The sequence below is a fragment of the Oryctolagus cuniculus genome, chromosome 17 (genome assembly GCF_964237555.1).
Source record: "Oryctolagus cuniculus chromosome 17, mOryCun1.1, whole genome shotgun sequence".
NCBI classification, from domain to species: Eukaryota; Metazoa; Chordata; class Mammalia; order Lagomorpha; family Leporidae; genus Oryctolagus; species Oryctolagus cuniculus.
Window position 1 is genome coordinate 36,930,134 of NC_091448.1, and position 27,392 is coordinate 36,957,525.

Sequence of the window (27,392 nt, forward strand, 5' to 3'; positions counted from 1 at the left end):
CAGCCCGTGTTGCAGGCATTTGGGGAGTATACCAGTGGATGGGAGCTCCATCCACCTGCCTTGCAAGTAAATAAAAATAAAAAATACGAAAATCAGCCAATAAACCGGTCACAAAAGGAGAGCTAGTTTCATTCATGAAATACTTCAGTAATCAAATGAGAGGAAGCAGGTCAGTGGGTGCGTGAACTGGGGGGAATGGGGAGTTACCGTTTATTGGGTAGAACGTATCAGTTTGGCAAGATGAGTTCTGGAGAGGGATGGGGACAGCTGCATAACAATGCAAATGAACTTAATGTCACTTAAAACGTAAGTTTTGTTACACATATTCCAGAATTAAAGGAACAGCAAAGGACTCCGTCCTAAGCCTTGTAACCCCCACATTTCTGGAGGAGCGTAACTCTGGGAAGCTGCAAGGTAGACGAAGCCAAGACGCAGGCTCAAGCAGAAGCATCCGGAGAGGGGCGGCTGGATCAAGGCCGAGAAGGGGAGCCCAGGGGCAGCTGGGGCAGCGGAAGGGGTGAGGCGAAGAGCAAATATTATCCACTTCGTTCTAAGGTTCACTTTCACGGGAAAGCAGAGATTGTTTCCTTTCACAGCTGCCTCGCAGTCAAAATAGTCCCGCACGTCCCAAGTCCCCCGCCCGCACTCCCCTTTCTCTCAGGCGCTGCAGGATCACGTCCCGTCCTCTGAGACTCCACTTGTCTGCCAAGGTGGGTCTGGGTCGCAGAAACACCAACCACCCCGGTTCGACCCCGCCCGCCCAGCGCCAAAACGTGTGGGTGGGACGACCCGTCCCCGAGCGCCCCGGAAGTCACCGCCCGCCCCGGCCGGCGGAGGCTCGGGCGGGTCTCGGGGTTCGGGATTGGCGGGACGGTGGGGATGATGCGTTACGTGCAGCGAGGCGGGCCCTCCTCCGACGCTCCTGCGCGCGTTTAGCGTGGGGCGGGGCGGAGTGTGAGGCACCGGGCGGCCATTACCCGGAACAATCCCGGGCCTCGGGTCAGGTGACCCTCGGCGGGGCTGGCAGGAGGGGACGGGGGAGGGAAGAGGGCGTGAGGAGGGAAGGGAAAGGAGGAGAGAGGAGAAGGGCGGAGTAGAAGGGAGGGGAAGGGGGCGGGGTGGGAGCGGGTCACGTGATCAGGCATGGAGGCGGTGGCGGCGGCCGGGAGGAGCCGCCGGGGCAGAAGCCGCACTTGTTAGTGTGGTGGGAGGAGGGGGCCGGGGGACGCCGACGCCGACACCGTCACCCAGGGACGCCGAGGAGGCGGGAGTGGGGGTGGGGGCGAGGCCAGGCTCCGACCCCCGGCCGAGGGGATGAGGGGAGCATGGGCGCCAAGGAGTCACGGATCGGATTCCTCAGCTACGAGGAGGCGCTGAGGAGAGGTGAGGGGGGAGGGGTCTGGGCGAGCTGCCGGGGAGGCCAGCGACGGGCTGCCCAGAGGGTGGGTGACCAGGGAGGGGAGCGGAGGCTGAGGGCGTGGGGCGCTTGGGGCGGAAGGGAAGGGAGGCCGGCGAGGGGCACTGTCGTGGGGGCGCGAGGCCGGCGGGGAGGCGGTGGTGGAGCCTTGGGACCGGCTGGAAGGGGGCGACGCTTTCCCGGAGAGAGGTGTCAGGCGCTGGCAGGGCAGTGGCCTGGCTCTCCGGTGGCGCTGCCACCCTGGAGGGGGCCAGGGAAGCCCTCGCTCCCTTTTCTTGGGTGGCTCCAGCCCGCCAGCCTCATTTTTCTCTGCCATTTCCTCCTCTCCCTTCGTGAAATCCTCCGACAACATCCTAAGCCGGTTCCTGACAGCCTCGGCTGCAAGGAAGGCAGAGAGGGGGCGGCTGCGGAGCGAGCAGCCGCTTCCTGCTGGGGAGTCTGCCTTTTCCGAGGGCATTTGCCAGTCTCTCGGGGGTCTCTTGGCGTCTGCTGCTGCCGCCGCTCACCCTTTGAGCGGCTGACTTTGGTCAGAACGACTTGAAATTAAGTTGTGTTTGGGGTGAGATGAGCCTGGACAGCTGGCGTTGCCACACGCCCCTGCTTTAGGTTTCATCTCTTCCGACGTTGACCGGAGCCTTTGAGTGCACTTGGTTCCCGGTTCTCAGCCCCGTCCCTGCCCACGAACTGGCGTGCGGGAGGCCAGCCTGGTGATGCTGTGTTGTAGCTCCCTGTAGGGACTGGCCTGCTGCTCGCTGGCTCCGCCGCACGGTGTGGTGTTCCCAGCCCCCTCCCACTGCCTGAGGCCGCTGTCCGCGAGCGCCGGGCACGCGCTGGCTGCGAGTCTGTCTAGTGCACGCTTGATGGCCGGAATGGGACTTAATTTTTTCAGGACTGGGATTTGAGTGTGTGTCTATCTGTGTGTACGTGTATTTCTTCTGGACTTTTAACGGGTTTTCAGGGTAAGAAGTGAAAAACATTAAGCAGATTGGATGCTAGACATTATTGTTAACACGTTTGTAAGCCAAGAAACCAGACATGTTCCAGGTGATTTTCAGTCGTGAGGGATATAAAATGCCGATGAGATCAAAGGCATTCAGAATGAGAATTTAGGAGGGAACTTTTGCTCATATATAGAAGAGAGAGAAGTTTAGTGGACGATCATCCGACTGTAAGATACACAGTTTAGCTATGTTGGTTGTGGACTTATTGGAAAGACAAAAACATTTTTTTTTTTGTCTTGTGGAACAACATAATGGTTGTTCTTACGCACAGTCTCACTTCAGCTTTCTTCTTTGCCCCAATATGAGAAATGTTCCAAATTCTTGATATATTTCCAGCCCTGGTAGGCTAGTCATTTCCGGGATGCTGTTGAGCCTGACAGGTCTGGCCTCAATTAGGCAATGGCTTACATGGCACGGGAGAGGACATCAGTCAGACTGATTTATAGTTGCAAGGTTCAGAAGTGTTTAAGTTTGAGGTGGGGAATACCAGTTGTGAACCTGGCATTAAGAAATTCTAAAACTTTTATCAACTCTAGCCTGTTTAATATTAAACTAAGGTTGTATGTTTCTAAGTATAAATGAAGTTAATTGTGCATTTTAAACTGATCTGACTGAAAGTTTTCAATTTGTTGTGTCTGCCTGTTGAATTTTAAAACACAGATATTGGAAGAGGTAGCAAAATGTTTGTTAAAACCTTATTTGTAACTTGTTTGGGTGAATTTGTCTTACTGGTTTTGCTATGGAGGAAAATTAAAAGAGAGGAATAAATTGATGAGATAGCATTTCTAAATGTAAACCAGGAGCCTTTTTTTTACATTTTTGCAAGTAGGTATTAGTATTTTTGTGTCAGACTCCAATATAGAATTTGTTTTACTGAGATTATAGAAAGTTCATACAGTTTTTGATGGAGTTAAGAAATGGTTTGAAACTTTTTGTGTGCCTCCATAAATAGGTACTAAAACCTATATTCATTGGTTTCATCCACCTGTTCATTATGTATAAAATGAATGGGGGAGAGGGGGATACAAAATTTGACAAACATACATTAGTCCATTATGTATTATATGAGTCATTTTACAAATAAAAAGAAGCTTAATAAAACAGGAATATTGGCCTCCTTGGCCTTATCGAAGATTATTGAGTACTAAATAATTCCTAGCCATAATTAGGGAGTATAAAAAAAATAGTTGGGTATCTTATCACATACAAACATGGAATTGTAGGCAATTGATCTTGCAAAGTGGGGCCTGGGAAATGCAGTGTGTTATGTTAATAACAGATAACACTTCCTGGGCTTGCTTGAGTGAAAGGGCAGTTTAGTGACTCATTTACATTTCAGAAGCTATAGATATTAAGAAGATTGGGTTTATATACTAATTTAGCTAGACTGTATGTAAGTTGTATAAACCTTAACAGTTCTCTGAAAGTATACCTTGAAACAGTTTTTAGGGAGGTTTTTCAGTGAAAGCTTTTGTTTTTGACTTGTGTCTGTCTTAAGTATTTGAGTAGAACACAGAGAAGGCTTGACTCTGGTTTAGATTGCATGTGTTTTGTAAGGCAGTATACCTGTTGTACCTCATGGAAGCAGAATTTTAGCAGCTATGTCCTTCATCTTTTGCCCTCTTATTGCATCTAAGTTTGTGGTGTGTGTAGTCTTGAAATATGTTCTAAATCCTTGGGATACAGTTATTATTCATTAAACACTGAATGAAAGATGAGTTGCAGTTTAGAACATTTTACAATTCCAAGGAACCTTAAAAATCATCTTTAGTTATTCTTCCCTGCTCTTCTCTTTCCAGTCATACTTCTTGAGACTGAGGGTTACAGACCCCTTTTCTTTTGGTGCATGACTTGATTGAATTAAAGTAATCTTAACTTTTAAATTGTGGTACTAAGACACAATGGTTGAATGTCTTCTAATCTTCAAGTTTGGCTCTAATACTGGACTAAGTAGTGGAGTGATGAACTGTAGTATATCAAAAAGATTATATTGTGGGTTCCTGTTTTTGAGAGTTCCTTTTGCTCATTCACTCAACAAGTTTTTACTGAACTCTGGTTATGAATTAGGATCTAAAGAAACAAACAAAACTCACTCTACCCAGAGTCATATAGCCTGAGCCAATGGTCTCCACTGAAGTGTGTATACATCAAGGTGTATGCAAGACTATCCATAGGGAATGGGAATATTAAAAGTTCTATTTATAGTTCTGATTTGTGTATGCTTAGTAAAATACACAATCAAGGATAGTGTTTATATCATTTGTAAATAATTAACAAGTTAAGTGCTCTAGTGTTGTAGAAGGGAATTCTGTAGGAATGCAAAGTGTGTGTGGGTATGTTTGATGGCCTGGAAGTACCCCTAACACTGTACTCATTTTATAATATGTACTCAATAATGTTATGTTAAAGAAGTTAATTTCTTAGTTTCTTACAGGTTGTGATGTTTGCTTATCGAATAATTATGCATGTAATAGTTATAAGATTGCAGTATTTTTTGTTTTGCTTATTCACCAACCCTCAGATGCTCTGAAACATGATTCTCTAACCAAGATTTTGCTTCCCAAGTGTCTCAGTATATTAGTATTAAAATTTTTTTTTTAAATTTTCTTTTTAAGATTCATTTATTTGAAAGAGTTACACAGATAAAGAGAGACACAGAGAAAGGTCTTACATCTGCTGTTTTGCTTCCCAAATAGCCATGATGGCCAGGGCTGGGCCAGGCTGAAGCTAGGAGCCAGGAACAACTCCTGGGTCTCCCATGTGAGTACAGGGGCCCAAGTACTTGAGCCATCCTCTGCTGCTTTCCCAGGTACATTAGCAAGGAGCTGAATTGGAAGTGGAGCATCCAGGACTTGAACCGGTACCCATTATGGGATGCCGGCATTGCAGGCAGTGGCTTTACTGCTACGGCACAGCTCCGGCCCCCTAATATTAAAAAATTTTATTGGATAGCTGACTTGGCATAGTTTTTCATTTTATAAATGAAAATTGAATTTCACAGAGAAGGAATAACGTTCTCACTTACTAAAATAGTCTGTGTATGTGTAGTCACAAAAGTGCTGTTTGTGTATTTGGAATATTGGTAACAAGGAGGAGTTAAATACACTGATGAGGGTTCAGCATTGTGGTGCAGTGGGTTGTGCTGCTGCCTGCAATGCTGGTATCCCATATGGACACCGGTTCAAGTCCCCGCTGCTTCACTTCAGATCTGGCTTCCCTGCTAATGTGCCTGGGAAGGCCACAAAAGATGGCCCAGGTGCATGGGCTCCTGCCACCCATGTGGGAGACCTGAATGAAATTACAGGCTCCTGGTGACCATTTGGGGAGTGAACCAGTGGATGAAGGATCTCTCTCTCCCCTTCCCCCCTTCTCTCCCTCTCTCCCTTGCCCCTTTTCTCTCCTCTCCCTCCTTCTCTGTAACTCTGATTTTCAAAGAAATGACTATATCTTTGAAAAAAATTTTTTAAAAAATACACTGATGAAACCTTGATTTTGGGGGATGAGCGGAATGAGATGACATCACTTGATGTCTAGTGACTTCTCCATTTACTAAACTGAGCAATTGTTTTTTTCTTGTTCATTGTTTGTCTTTGTGCTTAGTTAGTGAGACTTTATAGTGACAGCACTCATGATGCCCTTCCAGAAAGATGTGAAAGTAATTTGGAGTTGGGATTGTACAACAAAAATATAGTGACCTGGTATTTTTCTCAGGAGGAGAAAGAGAAGATTTTTGGCAGGCCACTATATGCTAGGTCACAGGAAAACTTAGGAAAATGATTCTTCTTTTTTAAAAAATATTATTTGAGATGCATAGTAACAGAGGAAGAGACAAGTCTTCCATCTGCTGGTTCACTCTGTAAATGGCCGCAATAGCTGGAGCTGAGCTTATCTGAAATCAGGAGCCAAGAGTTTATTCCAGATCTCCCACGCTGATGCAGGGGCCAGAACATTTGGACTATCTTCCACTGCTTTCCCAGGCCATAAGCAGAGAGCTGGATTGGAAGAGGGGCAGTTGGGTCATGAACTAGTGCCCACATGGGATAACACAGGTGGAGGCTTAGCCTACTACACCACAGCTCTGGCCCTGATTATTCTTGCTGTGACTGTGGAAAATCTGTTTTTTCAGTATTAGAAGTTAATGCTGATAGTTTGAAATAGAAGCTTTAATGTTAAGCATCTGCAGTGGTGGAAGAATTTTATTTATGAGTTAAAAGTGGTGATGTGATTAGTAGTACTGAAAAGATTACCATCCCCTGGTTCACTCCCCAAAGTTGAAGCTAAGAGCCTGGAACTCAATCCAGATCTGCCAGAGTATTAGGGACTTGACTTGAACCGGCATCTGCTTCCTACCAGGGTGTGCATTAGCAAAAAGCTAGAATCCTGGGGCCAGGTTTGTGGCTGAGTAGGTTAAACTGCGACCTGTAACTCTGGCATCCCTTACGGTTGCCAGTTTGTGTCTCCACTGCTCCACTTCCAGTCTAGTTCCCTGCTAATACTCCTGGGAAAGCATCATAGGATAGCCCCAATGCTTGGGCTCGTGCATCCATGTGCAAGACATGGAAGAAGCTCCTGACTTCCACCTGGCCTAGCCCTGATCGTTGGGGCAGTTTGGGGAATTAGCAGATGAAGACCTCTTTGTCTCTCCTTCTTTCTCTAATTCTGCCTTTCAAATAAATAAAATAAATTTAAAAAAAAAATAATTGACTTAAAAAATCTAAAATCCTAAGTGTAACTGGGACTTAAACCCAGGCAGTCTGATAGGGGATGTGGGTGTCCCAAGTGTTGTTTTAAGTGCTGTACTAAATGCCTGCCCCAGAACATGGATTTTCTTGATATTTGTGTTTAAATTGAGACATTCTATCTCTTCTGCATGCCAGTAAGTTCTCTTGTTCCTTTTAAGTAATAATAAAGAGCTCTTGGAAGTTAAGAGTTGATAGTTAATGATCGACACAAAAGTCTGATAAAACTAGCTTCTTAAGTACTGTGGCATAGAAGGTTAAGCCTCCACCTGCAGTGCCAGCATCCCATGTGGGTGTGGGCTTGAGTCCTAGCTGCTTCACTTCTGATCCAGCTCCCTGCTGATGCGTCCGGGAGGGCAGCGGAGGACAGCTCAAGTCTTTGAGCCCCTGCACCCACGTCGAAGACCTGGAGGAAGCTCTTGGCTCCTGGCTTTGGCTTAGCTGTCGTGGCCATTTGGGGACCGAACGAGTAATTGGAAGACCCCCTTCTTCCCCAGGTATTCCTGCCTTTCAAATAAATAAATAAATAAATAATCTTTAATAAGAAAAAAGTACTGTTATCTTCAGATGTATCTATTCTAAGATCTGTCTTTTTAGAGATTACTAGTGTTCAAGGCCTTCACTTAATGCCTTCCTTTGTTAGGGATTTAATGCTCATTAATCTGAAACTATTTATTTTAGGGAATTCTCAAGTTCATCACTATCTTGTGAATTAGATTCAGGAAAATTGATACTTTGAAATCTTGCCATGAAGTATTTTTTTGGAGTCCTTGATACTGGATTGCATTTAAATCAAAACCATGTTTGGGCCAGGATTGTGCAGCAGGTTAAGCCGCTGCCTGTGATGCTTTTCAATTCAATTCAATTTCAGAATGTTGGTTTTAAGTTTGGCTACTCTGCTTCTGTTCCATCTCCTTCCTTCCTTCCTTCCTTCCTTCCTTCCTTCCTTCCTTCCTTCCTTCCTTCCTTCCTTCCTTTTCTCTCTCCTTCCTTCCTTCCTTCCTTCCTTCCTTCCTTCCTTCCTTCCTTCCTTCCTTCCTTCCTTCCTTCCTTCCTTCTTTCTTTCTTTCTTTCTTTCTTTCACAGGCAGAGTGGACAGTGAGAGAGAGAGACAGAGAGAAAGGTCTTCCTTTGCCGTTGGTTCACCCTCCAATGGCCGCCGCAGCCGGTGCGCTGCAGCCGGCGCACCGCGCTGATCCGAAGCCAGGAGCCAGGTGCTTCTCCTGGTCTCCCATGGGGTGCAGGGCCCAAGGACTTGGGCCATCCTCCACTGCCTTCCCGGGCCACAGCAGAGAGCTGGCCTGGAAGAGGGGCAACCGGGACAGAATCGGGCGCCCCGACCGGGACTAGAACCTGGTGTGCCGGCGCCGCAAGGTGGAGGATTAGCCTAGTGAGCCATGGCACCGGCCCCATCTCCTTTCTAATATGCTTGGGAAAGCAGTAGAAAATGGCCCAAGCACTTGGGCCACTGCCATGCACATGGGAAACCCAGATGGATTCTAGGTTCCTGACTTTGGTCTGGACCAGCCCCAGGAGTTTCATCTGAATCTTCTATGTAGGTGGCAGGGGCCCAAGTACTTAGGATATCTTCTTCTGCTTTTCTCAACGCATTAACAGGCAGCTGGATGGAAAGTAGAACAGCTAGGACATGAACTGGCACGCATGGGATGCATGCATCACTGACTGTGGCTTTACCCTCTATGCCACAACACTGGCCCCTAATCTTTATGTACTTTTTATTTATGACGGCTAGTATTATTCTACTGACATATGTCTGGTTAGAGTTGGAAACTTATTTGCTTAAAGTGTACAGAGTTTGGAAGCTGAGAAAAAAATTTACAGCATCATACAGAGTTCTCTCATTAGTTCTAAACAATTTAGGTTATTTTAAATTTTATGATTAGTTTTTTCTGAGATTCTTTTTTCCCCTAATTTTTGCTATTGTTAATGCTTTGTTTTTCCTATTTACTTATTTATTTATTTATTTTATTTGAAAGGCCGAGTTACAGAGAGAGGGAGATACAGAGACTGAGAGATCTTCCATCCTCTGATTCACTCCCCAAATGGCTGCAACAGCCAGAGCTGGGCCAATCTGGAGCCAGGAGCCAGGAGCTTCTTCTGGGAATCCCACATGGGTGCGAGGGTCCAAGCATTTGGGCCATCTTCCACTGCTTTCCCCTTTTAGATGTTTTAATAGTCTCTTTTGGGGCTGGCGCAGTGGCTTAGGAGGTTAAGCCTTTGACTGTGGCACCAACATCTGATATGGGTACTGATTCATGTCTCGGCTATTCCTCTTCTGATCCTGCTTTCTCCTTCTGGTCTGGGAAAGCAGTGGATGGCCCAAGTGCTTGGGCCCCTGCACCCATGTGGGAGATCTGGAAGAAGCTGCTGGCTCCTTTTTTAAAAGACTGATTGATTTATTTGAAAGGCAGAGTTTCGGGAGAGAAGAAGAGACAGGTCTTCCATCCACTGGTTCATTCCCCAAATGGCTGTGACGGCTGGATCTGGACCAATCCAAAGCCAGGAGCCTGGAGCTTCTTCCGGCTCTCCCATGTGGGTGCAAGGGCTCAAGCACTTGGGCCATCTTCTGCTGCCTTTTCAGGCGCATCAGCAGGGAGCTGGATCAGAAGAGGAGCAGCCAGGACATGAACTGGTGCTTGTATGGGATGCTGGGACTGCAGGCAGTGACTTCACCTGCTGTACCACAGCGCCAACCTTCTTCACTGTCTTTTAACAGTTTTTTGATTAATAAATTTGGTTTAGAGATTTTTTCAGTTTATATAAGCATCCATAAGTGAAATCTTTCATTGGATGGAGGTTTATATACCAGTTCTTTTTTTTTTTTTTTTTTTTTGAGGTGCTGATTTGAAACTATTTCTTTATAGCTGATTATAGAAAGTACAAGGGGTTGAGGTTGTGGCGTACCCTGTAAAGCCACTGCCTGCAATGCTGGTATACCATATCGGTTCCGGTTCATGGCCCAGCTGCTCCATTTGGGATCCATTAGCTCCCTGCTGATGGCCTGGGAAAAGTAGGGAAAGATGGCCCAGGTGTTTGGGGCCTCTGCCACCCATGTGGGAGACCTGGTTGAAACTCTTGGCTCCTGGCTTTAACCTGGCTCAGCCATAGCTTTTGTGGCCATTTGGGGAGTGGACCAGTAGATGGAAGATCTGCCTCTGTCTGTCTGTCTGTCTGTCTAACTCTGACTTTTAAATAAAATGAATTTTTTTTTAAAGTTTTTCCTTGGACATCCCTTTCAGCTCACTCTGGGCATCCCACTTGGCCTTGCCTTTGTGGTTCTACATGCCGAGCCATTCTGTGTTTAGGTTGCTCTTAGCTGCTTGCTTTTAGTGGCTACAGATGAGCAGCATCTCAGCATCACTTGGCTTCGTCTTAAGCTGCTTGAGGTCCTCAGCAACTTTCTCAAACTCGGCGCGGTACGTGGTGCAGGGTTGCAGAGCTCTTTGGGAACGTGTGAGGAGGTGAGGGACAGGAAGCAATCTGCAGCTGCATTTTAAATATTGCATATCTTCGCGAATTGCTTATGGGCCCATTCCAGAAGCCTGATCATCATTTGAAACACTTCACTTCTTTTCTGTGTTCACGTTTGATCTATCCACAGTGTCACTTTGATACTATACTCTTATTTCCTGTTTCTTCTGTATCTTTAAAGGTATTACCTTAGAAGAGGCTTTCATCTGTTCACTGAAACATTGTTATCTCTTGCCCTTCGGTTTATTTTTTATAGTCGTACCAGATAATCTTTATGAAATGTACCTCTAGTCATTTTACTAAGGCGCATTTCAGTGGAAGATACCTGTGTCGTGTGGTTTGAGTTGGTCTTTTCCGTATGGCACACCTGGTAGTTTTGTGATTTCGTCCCTGCCCGTGCACTCAGCAAATACTGCTTCCTAGATCTTGAAATGCTCTTGTTTCAAAGGTTCCCCATCTCTTGCCTTATTACTAATATAAAGTGCACAGTTCTTACTGTAGAGCTTGATGAATATTTATGTATGTACCCAAGTAGTAACCAAGCGAAGTCAAGACATAGAACATTTCCAGCACCCCGGTAGGTTCCTTCCTGTCTTCTCCTAGTCTGTATTACCTCTCAAAGGTAAACACTATACTGACACCTGTCACCACTGATTAGGCCTCTTTTTGGGCCTCATATAAATAGAATTGTACAATCTTTATTTGTGTGTGTGTATGGTGAACTCATTTTAACACCAAATTTTAAGCATCTCTATGAAGATTTCTGATAAGATCACTAGTATCTAAGTAAAGAATTCAACAAATAGTATGAAAAACAAAACAAAACTGTTCGTAGAGTTAATCATGTATATAAAGTTAATTGAAAATAGAACTTAGTAAAAAATAAGAATGGGAATAGGAGAGGGAGGAGGAAGAAGGGTGAGAGGGCAGATACAGTGAGAAGATTCACAGTGTTCCTAAAGTTGTATTTTTGGTTGTTTTTATGAAATGCATGAAATTTGTATTCTTTAAATAAAAGATTTCTGGGAAAAAACTTGCCAAATAAAGCAAATTAAGAAAAAAAAAACTAGTATCTTGAAATTAGAGCCAGTGTATTATTTTTATTTCTAGAAGCTTGCATAGAAGCTGGCTTGAAGTGTATATTCATTGATGAATTGGCTTGCATCTTTCCACTGGACTGCCTGCCTCCTTGAATCCTTAGCCATCAAAACTAAGCCCAGCTGTGAAGCCTCTAAGAAACCTTCCTTGGCATTGGCTTTTCTTTTTCTCACCTGTTTGGCTCTAAGAAACTCTCAGTGTAGTAGTATTTATTTACTGCACTACAGCTGTAGTTAGTTGGCTGTTCCCTCTATCTTCTGTGAGTTCTGAAATCCTTGAGAAGGACTCTGAGTCTACAAGGTAATTGGCAGGGTCTTATAAATGTTGGCTGCATGAATGGGACTGCTTAGTGCTGTCTTAATAAAGGAGAAAGCTGACAAAATAAAACTAATGGTAACAATCTGATGAATTGTATTTGTTACAGAATAGTTTCTTGACACTTATGTAAATACCCAAGTGTTCTAGGAATATAAACATTTAAAATTTGGGTTGTTAATAACACTTTGTGGCTCTAAACTGAATACATGAAGCTTTCAGTAGTAAATGAAGGAGAAAGGAAGACAGGACCTTTATGAAAGGAGCAGGGGATTCATAATTTGTGTTGCATTGAACTCGTTTGGTCAGATTTGGGTCATCAGCTTTTGCATTTGAGCTTTGGTTTGATTGATTCTGAGACATTTCTCTTAAACAACCAATGCTTTGTAATATGAATAGGGCACATGAAAAAGTGGAAGTGGAGCTGATATTGAAACCCAGGCACTTGAATGTGGGATGTGGCATCCCAGGCAGCCTCCCAGCTGCTAGGCCACATGCTCACCCCCTCACCTAGAATTTTTAACTTCTCCACAGTAAGCATCCTGTGGGATAATTAGTTTGCTCTTCTCATTTCACATTTGTTTGATTTCGCTGGAATGACCTATTCTCTGCTTTCATCTATTCTAATTTATATTGTACAAGGTATTGGAAAGGCGAGATGATGTTAGATTATGAAGGGTTCATTCTCATTTGATTTTGTCTATCCTTGTAGACTTTGCCTAAGTTTTATTTTGTGAAACTTTCCAAGAATATCCAGCATTTAGTTATTTCCTTTGAATTCCTATGACTCTTAATTTATATCCTTTGCATTTGAATATATTCACATACATATGCTATTATTTTGTGACTATTAATCTCCTGTCTGGATTGAAAGTTCTTGAGGGGGAAACCTTTTTTATTTTTTCCCTAAAGATGTATTTGTTTACTTGAAAGGCAGTTAGAGAGCAGATAGTGATATAGATAGATGGTTTTTTTATTTTATTTATTTATTTATTTTTCTTTGACAGGCAGAGTGGACAGTGAGAGAGAGAGAGAGAAAGGTCTTCCTTTGCCGTTGGTTCACCCTCCAATGGCCACCGCGGCCGGCGCGCTGCGGCCGGCACACCGCACTGATCCGATGGCAGGAGCCAGGTACTTCTCCTGGTCTCCCATGGGGTGCAGGGCCCAAGCACTTGGGCCATCCTCCACTGCACTCTCTGGCCACAGCAGAGAGCTGGCCTGGAAGAGGGGCAGCCGGGACAGAATCCGGTACCCCAACCGGGACTAGAACCCGGTGTGCCGGCACCACAAGGTGGAGGATTAGCCTAGTGAGCCGCGGCGCTGGCCTGTTTTTTTAAAGATTTATTTATTGCTTTGAAACTGTTACACGAAGAGGGGAGAAGCAGAGAGAGAGAGAGGTCTTCCATCTGATGGTTCACCCCCCCAATTGGCTGCAACAGCTGGAGCTGTGCAGATCCATAGCCAGGAGTCAGGAGCTTCCTCCAGGTCTCCATCGCAGGTGCAGGGGCTCAAGGATTTGGGCCATTTTCTACTGCCTTCCCAGGCCATAGCAGAGAGCTGGGTCAGAAGTGGAGCAGCTGGGTCTTGAACTGGTGCCTATATGGGATGCTAGAGCTTCATGCCAGGGCGTTAACCCGCTGCACCACAGTGCCGGCCCCTATTGATCTTCAATCCACTGGTTCACTCCCCAAATGGCTGCAGTGGCCTGGGCAGCAGCAGGGCCAAGCCAAAACCAGTAACTCCATCCGGATTTCTCATCTGGGTGTCAGGGGCCTAAACACTTTGGTCATCTTCCGCTGCTTTCCTGGGTGCATTAGCAGGGAGTTGGATTGGAAATGGAACAGCCATGACTGCAACTTGAGCTAACATGGGATGTCATTATTGCAGGTGGTGGCTTAATCCACAGTGCCACAATGCCAGCTCCCTTCACCCCCATTTTTTTTTTAAACTACTTTGTACTGTTTTAAGCAAACATAGGTGTTTAGTATGTATCTGAAGATTGAAAGAACCATGTGTTAATAGCCTTGTTTTTTTTTTTTTTTTTTTTTTTTTTTTTTAAAGATTTATTTATTTGAAAGTCAGAGTTACACAGAGGAAGAAGGGGAGGCAGAAAGAGAGGTCTTCCTTCTGCTGGTTCATTCTCCAATTGGCCGTAATGGTCGGAGCTGTGCTGATACGAAGCCAGGAGCCAGGAGCTTCTTCTGGGTCTGCCATGTGGGTGTAGGGGCCCAAGGACTTGGGCCATCTTCTGCTTTCCCAGGCTGTAGCAGAGAGCAGGATTGGAAGTAGACCAGCCAGGACTTGAACCGGTGCCATATGGGATGCCAGCACTGCAAGCGGCTTCTTAACCTGCTCTGCCACAGCACTGGCCCCAAGCCTTGGTGTTTTTATGAGCGTGATATGTTGCTTTTTTTTTTTTTTAATATCAGGAGACCTGTCTTACTTTCTTTTAAGGAGTACCTTCTTATTTTCATTTCTGTGTCTTTTTTAAAAAGATTTATTTAATTGAAAGGCAGAGATACAGAGAAGGGAGGAGGAATAGAGAGATTTTCCATCTGCTAGATCACTCCCCAAATGGCCAGGAGCTCCTAGGTCTCCCCCGTGGGTGCAGAAGCCCAAACATTTGGGCCATCTTCTGCTGCTTTCTCTGGTGCATTAGCAGGGAGCTGGATCAGAAATGGAGCAGCCAGGACTCAAACTGGCCACCATATGGGATGTTGGCACTGCAGGTGGAGGTTTAACATTCTATGCCACAGCATCGCCCCCTCCCCCCATTTCTATGTCTTGTCCTAATGTTAAACGTGTGGCTCATATCTTAAATTCCCAGTATGCAGGTTCATAAGAATGATACTGAATATAGCTCTCACAGAACTCCACTGGGTGACAGGCAGTTCTATATTTGTTAGAAGAATTTATTAGAATATAGGCAATTGTGGGTTGTACTGAGATGTAGAATAGACTTTTGCTCATCTTGTGTTTTTATGGAAGTTTGAGGATTTGAAAGGATACTCACGGTTTCTACTTTAACCTCTACCTCTTGTGGTCCTGGCAATGGATAAGATGAGCTGAAAGGTAGGCCTTATTTTAGTATGCTGAATCCCTGTGTCTGAAATACAGTAATGTTTATGAATTTCCTTATGCAAGTGAAAACATGACAGGTGGAGTTTTGAGATTTTCAAATTTACTCCATTCTTCACCGTTATCTCCTTAGTTTTTGAAAAACACTTATTTTCCTCAATTTTTGCCAGAGCTAATTTGACATTACTGTTGTAAACCTTTCCTAAAGGCTATATATATTTTTCTAGTACATAAATACTTACGAGAAAGCAAGAAGAAAAAATATGAGCTATGATTGTAATAAGAATACAAATATAGTTTTTGGCGGGCGCCGTGGCTCAGTAGGCTAATCCTCCGCCTGCGGCACCGGCACCTGGGGTCCTAGTCCCGGTTGGGGCACCGGATTCTGTCCTGGTTGCCCCTCTTCCAGGCCAGCTCTCTGCTGTGGCCTGGGAGAGCAGTGGAGGATGGCCCAAGTTTTTGGGCCCTGCACCCACATGGGAGACCAGGAGAAGCACCTGGCTCCTGGCTTCGGATCAGCGCAGTGAGCCGGCTGCAGCCCGCCGGCCGCAGCGGCCATTGGAGGGTGAACCAACGGCAAAGGAAGACCTTTCTCTCTGTCTCTCTCTCACTGTCCACTCTGCCTGTAAAAAAAAAAAAAAAAAAAAAAAAAAAAAAAAAATACAAATATAGTTTTCTCATGAACAGTACTGTATTTTCAGCTATATGTCTTATCAGGGTCATTGTAAGGAATTTCTGAAATACTTTATGTGGGGGCAAACATTTTGCCTGTTAGGCGTTTGGCCTAGCAATTAGGGTGCTTGGATTCCACATCTGAGTGCCTGGGTTCATTCAATTCCTAGCCCTGACTCCTGATTCTACCTCCCTGCTAATGCTGGAGGCAGCAGTGATGGCTCAGGTGACTGGATTCCTGCTGCCACTTGGGGGACTTGGATTGAGTTTCCAGCACTGGGCTTCAGCCTTGGCTTGGCCCTGGTTGTTGGAGGCATTAGAGGGTGAACCAGATGATGGGGGCTGTCTTTCTGTCAGTCTTCTGCCTCATACATACATACATACATATACACACACACACACACACAATCACACAAGCAGGCAGACAGACATTTGGCCTAGTAGTTAAACCACCTGCTTTCTATATTTAAGTGCTTGTTTCAAGTTCCATCTCTGTTTCTTATCTAGCTTCCTGCTAATATGTACTTTGGGAGGCAGCAACTGATGGCTCAAGTTCTTGGGTTCCTGCAACTTTGTGGGAGACCCAGATTGAGTTCCTGGCTTTGGCTTAACCCAGCCCTGGCTAGACATTTGGAGAGTGAATTAGCAGATGGGAACGTGTACTGTCTTTTTTTTTTTTTTTTTTTTTTTTAAAGATTATTTATTTGAAAGAGTTACACACAGAGAGGAGAGAGAGAGGGAAAAGGAGAGGGATAAGGAGAGACAGGTCTTCCATCCGATGGTTCACTCCCCAATTGGCCACAACAGCCGGGGCTGTGCCGATCCGAAGCCGGGAGCCAGCAGCTTCTTCCGGGTCTCCCATGCAGTTGCAGGGGCCCAAGGACTTGGGCCATCTTCTACTGCTTTCCCAGGCCATAGCAGAGAGCTGGATGGGAAGTGGAGCAGCCAGGTCTTGAACCGGCGCCCATATGGGATGCTGGAGCTTCAGGCCAGGGCGTTAACCCACTGTGCCACAGTGCCGGCCCCACATATACTGTCTTGTTCCCAAGAAATTATTGATTATATATATATATATATATTTTAATGTTGAGGGCAGGTGTTTGGTACAGCCATGAAAATTCTTCTTGGGATGCCTGCATCCAATATTGGAGTGCCTATGTTCAGGTCTTAGATCTACTTGCTATTCCAGCTTCCTGCTAATGCATACCCAAAGAAGCAGCATGTGATAGCATTAGTACTTGGGTTCCTGCCCAAGTACTTTAGATCTAAACTGAGTCTGGTGTCTGGTTTCAGCATGCCTAGTGCTGGCTTGCACATATTTAGGGAGTGAACCAGCAAATGGAAGATCTTTTTGTCTGTCTGTCTCTGCCTTTTGAGTAAGTAAAAATAAATGGTTGAAAATTAAAGTATTACATGTGAATTTTTGTATGATCTTCACAAACTCAGCTGTGTATATACTTTTCCTCTAGTTTCCCCAGTTTATTATTGTAAAATGTATATAATATGTTCATCATTTTAATTAAATGTCTAATTAATACCATTAAGTACATTTATAGTATATTGTGAAGCCATTACCACTGTCAGTTTCCAGAACTTGTTCATTATTCCGAATAGAAACTCTGTACTCATTAAATAATAATTCCCAATCCTCTTTCCTCCAGTCTCTGGTAACCTTTATTCTACTTTTTGTCTCTATGAATTTGCCTTTATAGGTACATATAAATGGAGTAAAGTCTTATTTTACTTAAGATAATATTTTCAAGTTTCATTCATGTCATAGCATATAGAAGAATTTCATTCCTTTTTATGACTGAGTGAAATAAACATGCTACATTTTGTTTAACCATTCTGCTGATGGGGCATTTGGATTATTTTTATCTTCTAGATATTGTGAATAATGCTGCAGTGAACACTGGGTACAAGTATCTATTCAAATCCATGTTTTCAGTTCTTTTGGGTGTATCTAGAGGAGTGGAATTGCTGAGTCACGGCAACTCTGTGTTTAACTTTTGGAAGAACTGCTAAACTGGTTTGCACAGTGACTGTCCTATTTCATGTTCCCATCAGCAGTATACAAAGGTTCTAGTTTAATTGTCTCATTGTATTCTATCCAATGCTGCCGCTTTTTTTTTTTTTTCCCAAATGCCTTCTAATGGGTGTAAAGTGGTATCAGTAAAATTGTAACTTTAATTTATAGTTCCCTTGGTGGCTAGTTGATCATTATCATGTGTTTATTGCTCATTTGTGTACCATCTTTGGAGACATGTTTATCTAAGTCCTTTGACTATTTTTGAATTGCAGTGTATGGGTTACTTTATTGAATTGCAGTTCTTTATTCTGGATATTAATTCTGTATCAGATACTAATTTTCAAATATTTTCTCCCATTGTGTGGGTTGTCTTTGACACTTTTGATAGTATCTTTTTTTTTTAATTTATTTTTATTTTTTGACAGGCAGAGTGGACAGTGAAAGGGAGAGAGACAGGGAGAAAGGTCTTCCTTTGCTGTTGGTTCACCCTCCAATGGCCGCTGTGGCAGGTGCTCTGCGGCTGGCGCACCGCGCTGATCCGAAGGCAGGAGCCAGGTGCTTCTCCTGGTCTCCCATGGGGTGCAGGGCCCAAACACTTGGGCCATCCTTCACTGCACTCCCGGGCCACAGCAGAGAGCTGGCCTGGAAGAGGGGCAACCAGGACAGAATCTGGCACCCTGACCGGGACTAGAACCCGGTGTGCCGGCGCTGCTAGGTGGAGGATTAGCCTATTGAGCCACGGCGCCGGCCACCAATAGTATCTTTTGATACTCAAAAGGTTTATATGTTTTTTCAAATTTTATTTATTTGAGAGGCAGAGAGACAGAAACTGAGCTCCCATCCACTGATTCACCTGCAAATTACACAGTGGCCTGGCTGGGCCAGGTCTAAAGCTAGGAGCTGGGAACTTAATCCAGGTCTCCCACATGGTTGTTGAAACCCTGCCTCTTAGGATTTACATTAGTAGGAAGCTGGGGTCAGGAGCCAGAGCAGGGTATCCAGCTTCGATACTCTAGTGTAGATGATGCAGAACACAGCTATCTTTTTTTTTTTTTTTTTTTTTTTTAAAGATATATTTATTTGAAAGAGCTACAGAGAGATCTTCCATCCACTGGTTCATTTCCCAAATGGCGTCAATGGCTGTGTCTGGCTCATCCTAAAGCCAGGAACTTCATCCTGGTCTCCCATGTGAGTAACAGGGGCCCAAGGACTTCAGTCATTCTTCCACTGCCTTCCCAGGTGCATTAGCAAGGAGCTGGATTAGAAATGGAGCAGCTGGATTTTTTTTTTCCTTTTTTAATTTTATTTAAAAAAATTTTTTTTTTTGACAGGCAGAGTGGACAGTGAGAGAGAGAGAGAGAAAGGTCTTCCTTTTGCTGTTGATTCACCCTCCAATGGCTGCCTTGGCCGGCGCGCTGCGGCCGGCGCACCGCGCTGATCCGATGGCAGGAGCCAGGAGCCAGGTGCTTTTCCTGGTCTCCCATGGGGTGCAGGGTCCAAGCACCTGGGCCATCCTCCACTGCACTCCCTGGCCACAGCAGAGAGCTGGCCTGGAAGAGGGGTAACCGGGACAGAATCCGGCGCCCCAACCGGGACTAGAACCTGGTGTGCCAGCGCCGCTAGGCGGAGGATTAGCCTAGTGAGCCGCGGCGCCGGCCTATTTAATTTTTTTGACAGGCAGAATGGACAGTGAGACAGAGAGGAAGGTCTTCCTTTGCCGTTTGTTCACCCTCCAATGGCCGCCACGGCCGGCGCACCGCGCTGATCCGAAGGCAGGAGCCAGGTGCTTCTCCTGGTCTCCCATGGGGTGCAGGGCCCAAGCACTTGGGCCATCCTCCACTGCTTTCCCAGGCCACAGCAGAGAGCTGGCCTGGAAGAGGGGCAACCAGGACAGAATCCAGCGCCCTGACCAGGACTAGAACCCAGTGTGCCCGCGCCACAGGCAGAGGATTAGCCTATTGAGCCGCGGCGCCAGCCGAGCAGCTGGATCTTAAACATGGACTGTATGGGAATGCCAGCATTGCAGATGCTGGCTTTTATCCTACTCTGCCACAGTGCTAGCCCTTGGAACATGGGTATCTTAACCTCAGGCTAAATGCCTGCTGTAAAAGTTTTGAATTTTGGGGCCAGTGCTGTGGTATAGTGGGTAAAGTTGCCTCCTGAAATGCCAGCATCCCATATGGGCGCTGGTTTGAGTCCTGGCTACTCCACTCTGTTCCAACTCTCTGCCAGTGAGCCTAGGAAAGCAGCAGAGGATGCTCCAAGTCCTTGGGACCCTGAACCCATGTGGGAGACTCCGGAGAAGGTCTTGGCTCCTGGCTTTGGCTTGGCCCTGCCGTGACTGTTGGGCCGTTTGGGAAGTGAACCAGTGGATGAAAGACCTCTATCTTTTCTTTCTCTGTGTAACTCTCTGTGAACCTTTTATGAGAAATACCAGGCTGGCACCGTGGCTCAATAGGCTAATCCTCCACCTAGAGGCGCCAGCACACTGGGTTTTAGTCCCAGTCGGGGCGCTAGATTCTGTCCCGGTTGCTCCCCTTCCAGTCCAGCTCTCTGCTATGGCCCGGGAGTGCCGTGGAGGATGGCCCAAGTGCTTGGGCCCTGCACCCCATTGGAGACCAGAAGCACCTGGCTCCTGCCTTCGGATCAGCGTGGTGCACGGGCCGCAGCGCGCCAGCCGCAGCGGCCGTTGGAGGGTGAACCAAGGGCAAAAGGAAGACCTTTCTCTCTGTCTCTGTCTCTCTCACTGTCCACTCTGCCTGTCAAAAAAAAAAAAAAAAAAAAAAAAAAGAACCTATGCCCATGAAGACTGCTCTGAGAAATAAGGGAATTAAAAGCCATTATTAAAAAAAAATAAAAAATGAGAAATACCTTATATCTTTATGAACCTTAATGTTTTTTAACCCAATTGCTGTTGGGATTTTTTTTTAATATATATTTTTTTTATTTTTTTGACAGAGTGGACAGTGAGAGAGAGAAACAGAGAGAAAGGTCTTCCTTTGCCGTTGGTTCACCCTCCAATGGCCGCTGCGATCGGCGCACTGGGGCCGGCGCACTGGGGCCAGTGCACCACGCTGATCCGATGGCAGGAGCCAGGTACTTCTCCTGGTCTCCCATGGGGTGCAAGGCCCAAGTACTTGGGCCATCCTCCACTGCACTCCCTGGCCACAGCAGAGAGCTGGCCTGGAAGAGGGGCAACCAGGACAGAATCCGGTGCCTGCCCTGACTGGGACTAGAACCCGGTGTGCTGGCGCCGCAAGGCGGAGGATTAGCCTAGTGAGCCGCAGCGCCGGCGCTGTTGGGATTTAAGACTTATTTGTTATGTATACTGATGGAGTACAGACCTGTAGAGAGTAATTAGTGATGTAAAGAACTTTTTTTTTAAATATCTCTGGCTGTTGTACAGATCCTTTTACTGAAGGCTCTGATGAAATTTTTTTTTTTTTTTTTTTTGACAGGCAGAGTGGACAGTGAGAGAGAGAGAGAGAGAGAGAGAGAGACAGAGAGAAAGGTCTTCCTTTGCCGTTGGTTCACCCTCCAATGGCCGCCGCGGCCGGTGTGCTGCGGCCGGCGCACCGCGCTGATCCGATGGCAGGAGCCAGGAGCCAGGTGCTTTTCCTGGTCTCCCATGGGGTGCAGGGCCCAAGCACCTGGGCCATCCTCCACTGCACTCCCTGGCCACAGCAGAGGGCTGGCCTGGAAGAGAGGCAACCGGGACAGAATCCGGCGCCCCGACCGGGACTAGAACCCGGTGTGCCGGCGCCGCTAGGCAGAGGATTAGCCTAGTGAGCCGCGGCGCCGGCCCGTGGTGAATTGTTTTACCTTTCTATTTGTAGGCCACTGTTCTAAAAATATTCTATCTTAATGGTCATGTATATATTAATAGTTGAGGTAAAGGGGGTAGCAAATATTGTGAAAGTTTACTTTAGGTATGTAAACTTGCAAATGTGGTCCTTTTCATATTATCACTTTATTAGGCAATGCAAATTTTGTACATCTGTTTTCAGTTTTTGTTGTTAAAGGATTTATTTATTTGACAGAGTGATGGAGTGGTGGGAGTAGGGAAGAAGAGAAAGCTCTTTAATTGTCAGGTCTCCTATGTGGGAGACCCAGTGATTTCTCAGGCTTTATCTGTATCATTGGTACACACCAGGTGTGTGTGTATGTGTTTGGTTCTGTAGGGCAAGTTCTAACATTGTGCTGAGTGGTTTATGATGCCTTATAGATAGATGTGCCTTTATTTATTTATTTTTTTTATTTGATAGATAGAGTTAGACAGTGAGAGAGAGACAGAGAGAAAGGTCTTCCTTCCGTTGGTTCACTCCCCAGATGGCCACCATGGCTGACGCTGCGCTGATCCGAAGCCAGGAGCCAGGTTGCCTCTTTCTGGTTTCCCATGGGGGTGCAGGGGCCCAAGCACTTGGGCCATCCTCCACTGCCCTCCCAGGCCACAGCAGAGAGCTGGACTGGAAGAGGAGCAACCAGGACTAGAACCTGGCGCCCATATGGGATTCCAGTGCCGTAGGCAGAGGATTAACCAAGTGAGCCACGGTGCTGGCCTCAGATGTTCCTTTAAATCTGGGGTGGGGAGTATCTGGCCCACTGGCCATAGAAGGCCTGTGAAATCATTTGGTCTGGCCCTGCAAGGGCTATTGCACGTGGGACTTGAAATTCAGTAAATCTGTAGCAGGCTAATTTTTTAAAAAAAATTTTTATTTATTTTTATTATTTGGAAGAGTTACACAGAGGAGAGGGAGGGAGGGAGAGAGTGAGAGTGAGAGAGAGAGAGGTCTTCCATCTGATAGTTCACTCTCCAACTGGAGCTGCGCTGATCCAAAGACAGGAGGCAGGAGCTTCTTCTGGGTCTCCCATGCGGGTGCAGGGGCCCAAAGACTTGGGCCATCTTTTTTTTTTTTTTAAGATTTATTTTATTTATTTGAAAGAGTTACAGAGAGAGGTAGAGACAGAGAGGTCTTCCATCTGCTGGTTCATTCCTCAGATGGGTGCAACGGCCGGAGCCATGCTGATCTGAAGCCAGGAGCCAGGAGCTTCTTCTGGGTCTCCCACGTGGGTGCAGGGGCCCAAGGACTTGGTCCATCTTCTACTGCTTTCCCAGGCCATAGCAGAGAGCTGGATTGGAAGTAGAGCAGCCAAGACTTGAAACAGTGCCCATATGGGATGCCAGTGCTTCAGGCCAGGATGTTAACCTGCTTTGCCACAGTGCGGGCCCCCAGGCTAATTTTTAAGTTGATAATTTTGTTTGGCCCATGAATGATGTCATAAGTACCCAGATGGTCTTTGGCACAAAAAGGGCTCCCCAACCTGCAAATGTGTAATAATAATGAGGTTAAAATGCCTGAGATGGAGAATAAATTTGTATTATATATAGTCAATTCTTGATTTGCACGGTAGTATAGATTTATAAAAATGACCTTGCAGGCCGGTGCTGCAGCTCACTAGGCTAATCCTCCACCTGCGGCACCAGCACCCCGGGTTCTAGTCCCAGTTGGGGCGCCAGTTCTGTCCTAGTTGCTCCTCTTCCAGTCCAGCTCTCTGCTGTGGCCCGAGAAGGCAGTGGAGGATGGCCCAAGTGCTTGGGCCCTGCACCCACATGAGAGACCAGGAGGAAGCACCTGGCTCTTGGCTTCGGATCTGCACAGCACCGGCTTTGGCAGCCATTTGGGGGGTGAACCAACGGAAGGAAGACCTTTCTCTCTCTCTCTCTCTCTCTGCCTGTCAAAAAAAAAGACCTTGCAAGCTGGGTCTTTTTAGTGACTGCAATAAGTCAATGGGAAAATTGATTGATTTATGTGACCTTTAAAAGTTTTTGTCAAAGCATTTAAAACTATCTTACAGGAAAATTAAAAAAAATTAAACTAGGGCCGGCGCCGCGGCTCACTAGGCTAATCCTCCGCCTAGCGGCGCCGGCACACCGGGTTCTAGTCCCGGTCGGGGCACCGGATACTGTCCCAGTTGCCCCTCTTCCAGGCCAGCTCTCTGCTGTGGCCAGGGAGTGCAGTGGAGGATGGCCCAAGTCCTTGGGCCCTGCACCCCGTGGGAGACCAGGAAAAGCACCTGGCTCCTGGCTCCTGCCATCGTATCAGCGCGGTGCGCCGGCCGCAGCGCGCCGGCCAAGGCAGCCATTGGAGGGTGAACCAACGGCAAAGGAAGACCTTTCTCTCTGTCTCTCTCTCTCACTGTCCACTCTGCCTGTCAAAATAAATAAATAAATAAAAAATTAAAAAAAAATTAAACTAATACTTAATGCATTGTAATTTAAAATAGCAGAATTAAAGTTTTTATTTCTTAATCAAAAGTAGTTTGAACAGGGGTAAGCATTGTGGCATAGTGGGTAAAGCCACCGCCTGGGACACTGGCATCCCATATGTGTGCTGGTTTGTGTCCTGGCTGCTCTACTTCTGATCCAGCTTCCTGCTAATGGCCTGGGAAAAGCAGTGGAAAATGGGCCAAGTGTTTGAGGCCCCTGCACCCTTGTGGGCGACACAGAAGATGCTGCTGGCTCCTGGCTTCATCATGGCCTAGTTCTAGCCTTTGTGGCCATCTGGGGAATGAACCAGCAGATGGAAGATCTATCTGTCTTTCTGTTCTCGCTATAACTCTTACCTTTGAAATAAATAAATAAATCTTTTTTTAAGTACTTTGAACAGTACTTGCCTTCCTGTTGTATATTATAAAATAATATAGTTTGAGAATTTTTTCTATCTATGCCTTGGTGGGTTGTCATACTGCTTTCTAAGTTTAGGTCAACTTCAAACATTTTCTATTTTGTGCTTTTGATATTGTGAAATATCTTAGTTTCTTTAATGTGCAGATATTTTTTTTTTGCCAGTGTCTACTCCTGTCGTCATCTTCCATCATTTGTCATCACCACTTTATTCTTTTGTGTCGGGAAGTTCAGTTTTCAGTATGTTCCTTGGCTGAATTCTAGCCTCTTGAAAGGCAGCAGTTCAACATTCTCATGGTCAGTTGTTTCTTTTTAAATCTCCATTTATGTTCAACCTAAATTTAGCAATGGCCTGAGTCTGGAGTGGGGCCAAAGTCCAGAAGATCCAGGAACTCAATCCAGGTCTTTCATATGGGTGACAGTGACCCAAATACTTGATCTGTCATCACTTGTAGCCTCTCAGAGTGTACGTTAGCAGGAAGTTGGAATTGGGAGTGGAGCCTTGGCTCATACCCAGGTACTCTGAAATAGGACACAGGTATTCCAAGTGGCCGCTTAACTGGTTTGCCAAATCACCTACTCTCAGATCACTTTTTGAGGATATCTGAATGTTGATTTTACTGAATGTTTATCAGCATTTAGTATTATTGCTTGCAAAAAATAATTCTTTAGTAATTGAATGCTATACAAGGGCTGATTATTTTAATTTGTACTGTCTGGGTTACTGTCAAGGTGGAACCTTTCCCCACATTTTTGATAGCTATATTTCTTCATTGTTTCATTGTCTTTGACCTTTGCTGCTGTTTATCATCATTTTACTTGTTAAAGTTTTTAAAAAAATTATAGAATTTTTAATAATTCTTTGAATGTTAACCATTTCACAATATGCTGCAAATACCTTCTCAAATTAGTTATATTATTGCTGTTTTTTATTTTACTGTTTTTAATGTGCATGAATTAAGCATTTGAATACATTCAGATCAGTTAACTTTTTGTTTTAAGTCTGAAGTTTCACATTTTAGCTAAGTCTGATTGTAATTCATGACTTCATCTTTTTAGTGTTCACCTTTATTTTTTTATTTATCTGAAATTTATCTTGGCGTGTGGTAAAAAGTTAGGATCTAAATTTATGTGTTTTTTTTTAAATTTTTTTTCAAGATTTGCTTATTTGTTTGAAAGAGTTACATACAGAGGGGAAGAGACAGAGACAGAGAGAGGGATCTTCCATCTGCTGGTTTACTCCCCAGTTGGCTGCAACAGCTGGGGCTGGGCCAGACTGAAGCCAGGATTCTGGAGCTTCTTCCAGATCTCCATTTGGGTGCAGGGGCCCAAGCATTTGGGCCACCTTACACTGCTTTCCCAGGCACATTAGCAGGAAACTGGATTGGAAACGGAGCAGCTGGGTCTCGAACCAGCTCTCATATGCAATGCTGGCGTTGAAAGTGGCACTTTATGTAATGCTATACCATAATGCTAGTATTTTTTATTTTTTATTTTTTGACAGGCAGAGTGGACAGTGAGAGAGAGAGACAGAGAGAAAGGTCTTCCTTTTGCCGTTGCTTCACTCTCCAATGGCCGCCGCGGCCGGCGCTGCGGCCGGTGCACCGCGCTGATCCAAAGGCAGGAGCCAGGTACTTATCCTGGTCTCCCATGCGGTGCAGGGCCCAAGTACTTGGGCCATCCTCCACTGCACTCCCTGGCCACAGCAGAGAGCTGGCCTGGAAGAGGGGCAACCGGGACAGAATCCGGCGCCCCGACCGGGACTAGAACCTGGTGTGCCGGCGCCGCAAGGCGGAGGATTAGCCTAGTGAGCCGTGGCGCCGGCCGCTAGTATTTTTAAAAAGTTTCTTTACTACTTGCAGCTAATCTGGTAGGAGCCAGGAATTTTCATTCTTAGCTTGAAAAAATCTTTTAAAAATAGTGTATGTATGTGTAATAATTCCTATTCTGCCTTCTAAATTGTTCCAATTACTCCTCCAAGTAGTCTTTCATCACAAACCTGTGTATTTTCTCAGAAAAAATTGAATTGCATCATATGAAGTCTAGACTTCCTTATTTTAAATTATTTTGTTCTGTTTTGGTTGTTTGGGAACTGTTGTGAACTTCTGCTTTTATGTAATAAAACTTAAGAATGTTGTCATCTTGTAGTTGTATATAGAACCATGTATGGTTATTAGGAAATTGCTGACAACTATGAAGTGCTTACTGTGTAGTAAAGAAAATAAACTCCTAGACTTACTTTGTGTTTATTATTGTTTGATGACCAAATTTAATTTTTGGTTTCATTCTCATGTGTGATTTTAATTTTTTTTAAGATTTATTTATTTGAAAGGCAGCATTACAGAGAGGCAGAGACAGAGAGAGAGGTCTTCCATCCACTGGTTCACTCCCCAAATGGCCGCAATGGTCAGAGCTGCGCCGAGCTGAAGCTAGGAGCTTCTTCCAGGTCTCTCTGGTGGGTGCAGGAGCCCAAGAACTTGGGCCATCCTCCAGTGCTTTCCTAGGCTATAGCAGAGAGCTGGATTGGAAGTGGAGCAGCTGGGACTAAACTAAACTGCGCCCATACGGGATGCTGGCACTGCAGGTGGCGGCTTTACCAGCTATGCCACAGCGCAGGCCCTCCCTTGACTTTTACGGGAGTAAAAAAATTTACATAATTGGATTAAAAAGCAATCTAATGTTTATGTAACTATTGAGTTAAAGAGATTTAAATTATTGGGATTAAAATCAATCAGGTTTATATAATTTGTTTTTTTTTTTTAATTGAAATTAAGATAAATAACACTTCCAGTTCTGTAGCTAGCCTGAGTCTTCATTGTCTGACTACTGTATTTCTCTTGGAGCGTGAGGAATGGAGTTGATATAT

The 27,392-nt window shown here is 45.4% G+C and overlaps 1 protein-coding gene across 5 annotated transcripts in view; it reads left to right on the forward strand.

The window, feature by feature from the left end:
- Positions 1 to 890: 890 nt before the first annotated feature.
- The window catches only part of USP32 (ubiquitin specific peptidase 32), a 214,867-nt gene continuing 188,365 nt past the window's right edge, over positions 891 to 27,392 (forward strand). The window contains exon 1 of one of the 5 annotated variants that reach the window (XM_051824715.2): positions 891 to 1,004. Coding sequence is in view for 1 of the 5 variants with exons in the window: in XM_008271181.4 (XP_008269403.1) it covers positions 1,326 to 1,383 (58 nt within the window). In the remaining 4 variants the exon portion in view is untranslated. Of the gene's footprint in view, positions 1,005 to 1,132; positions 1,384 to 7,489; positions 7,655 to 27,392 lie in introns of those variants that run through there. The other 4 variants (XM_070061011.1, XM_070061012.1, XM_008271181.4 and 1 more) reach the window with 4 other exon arrangements.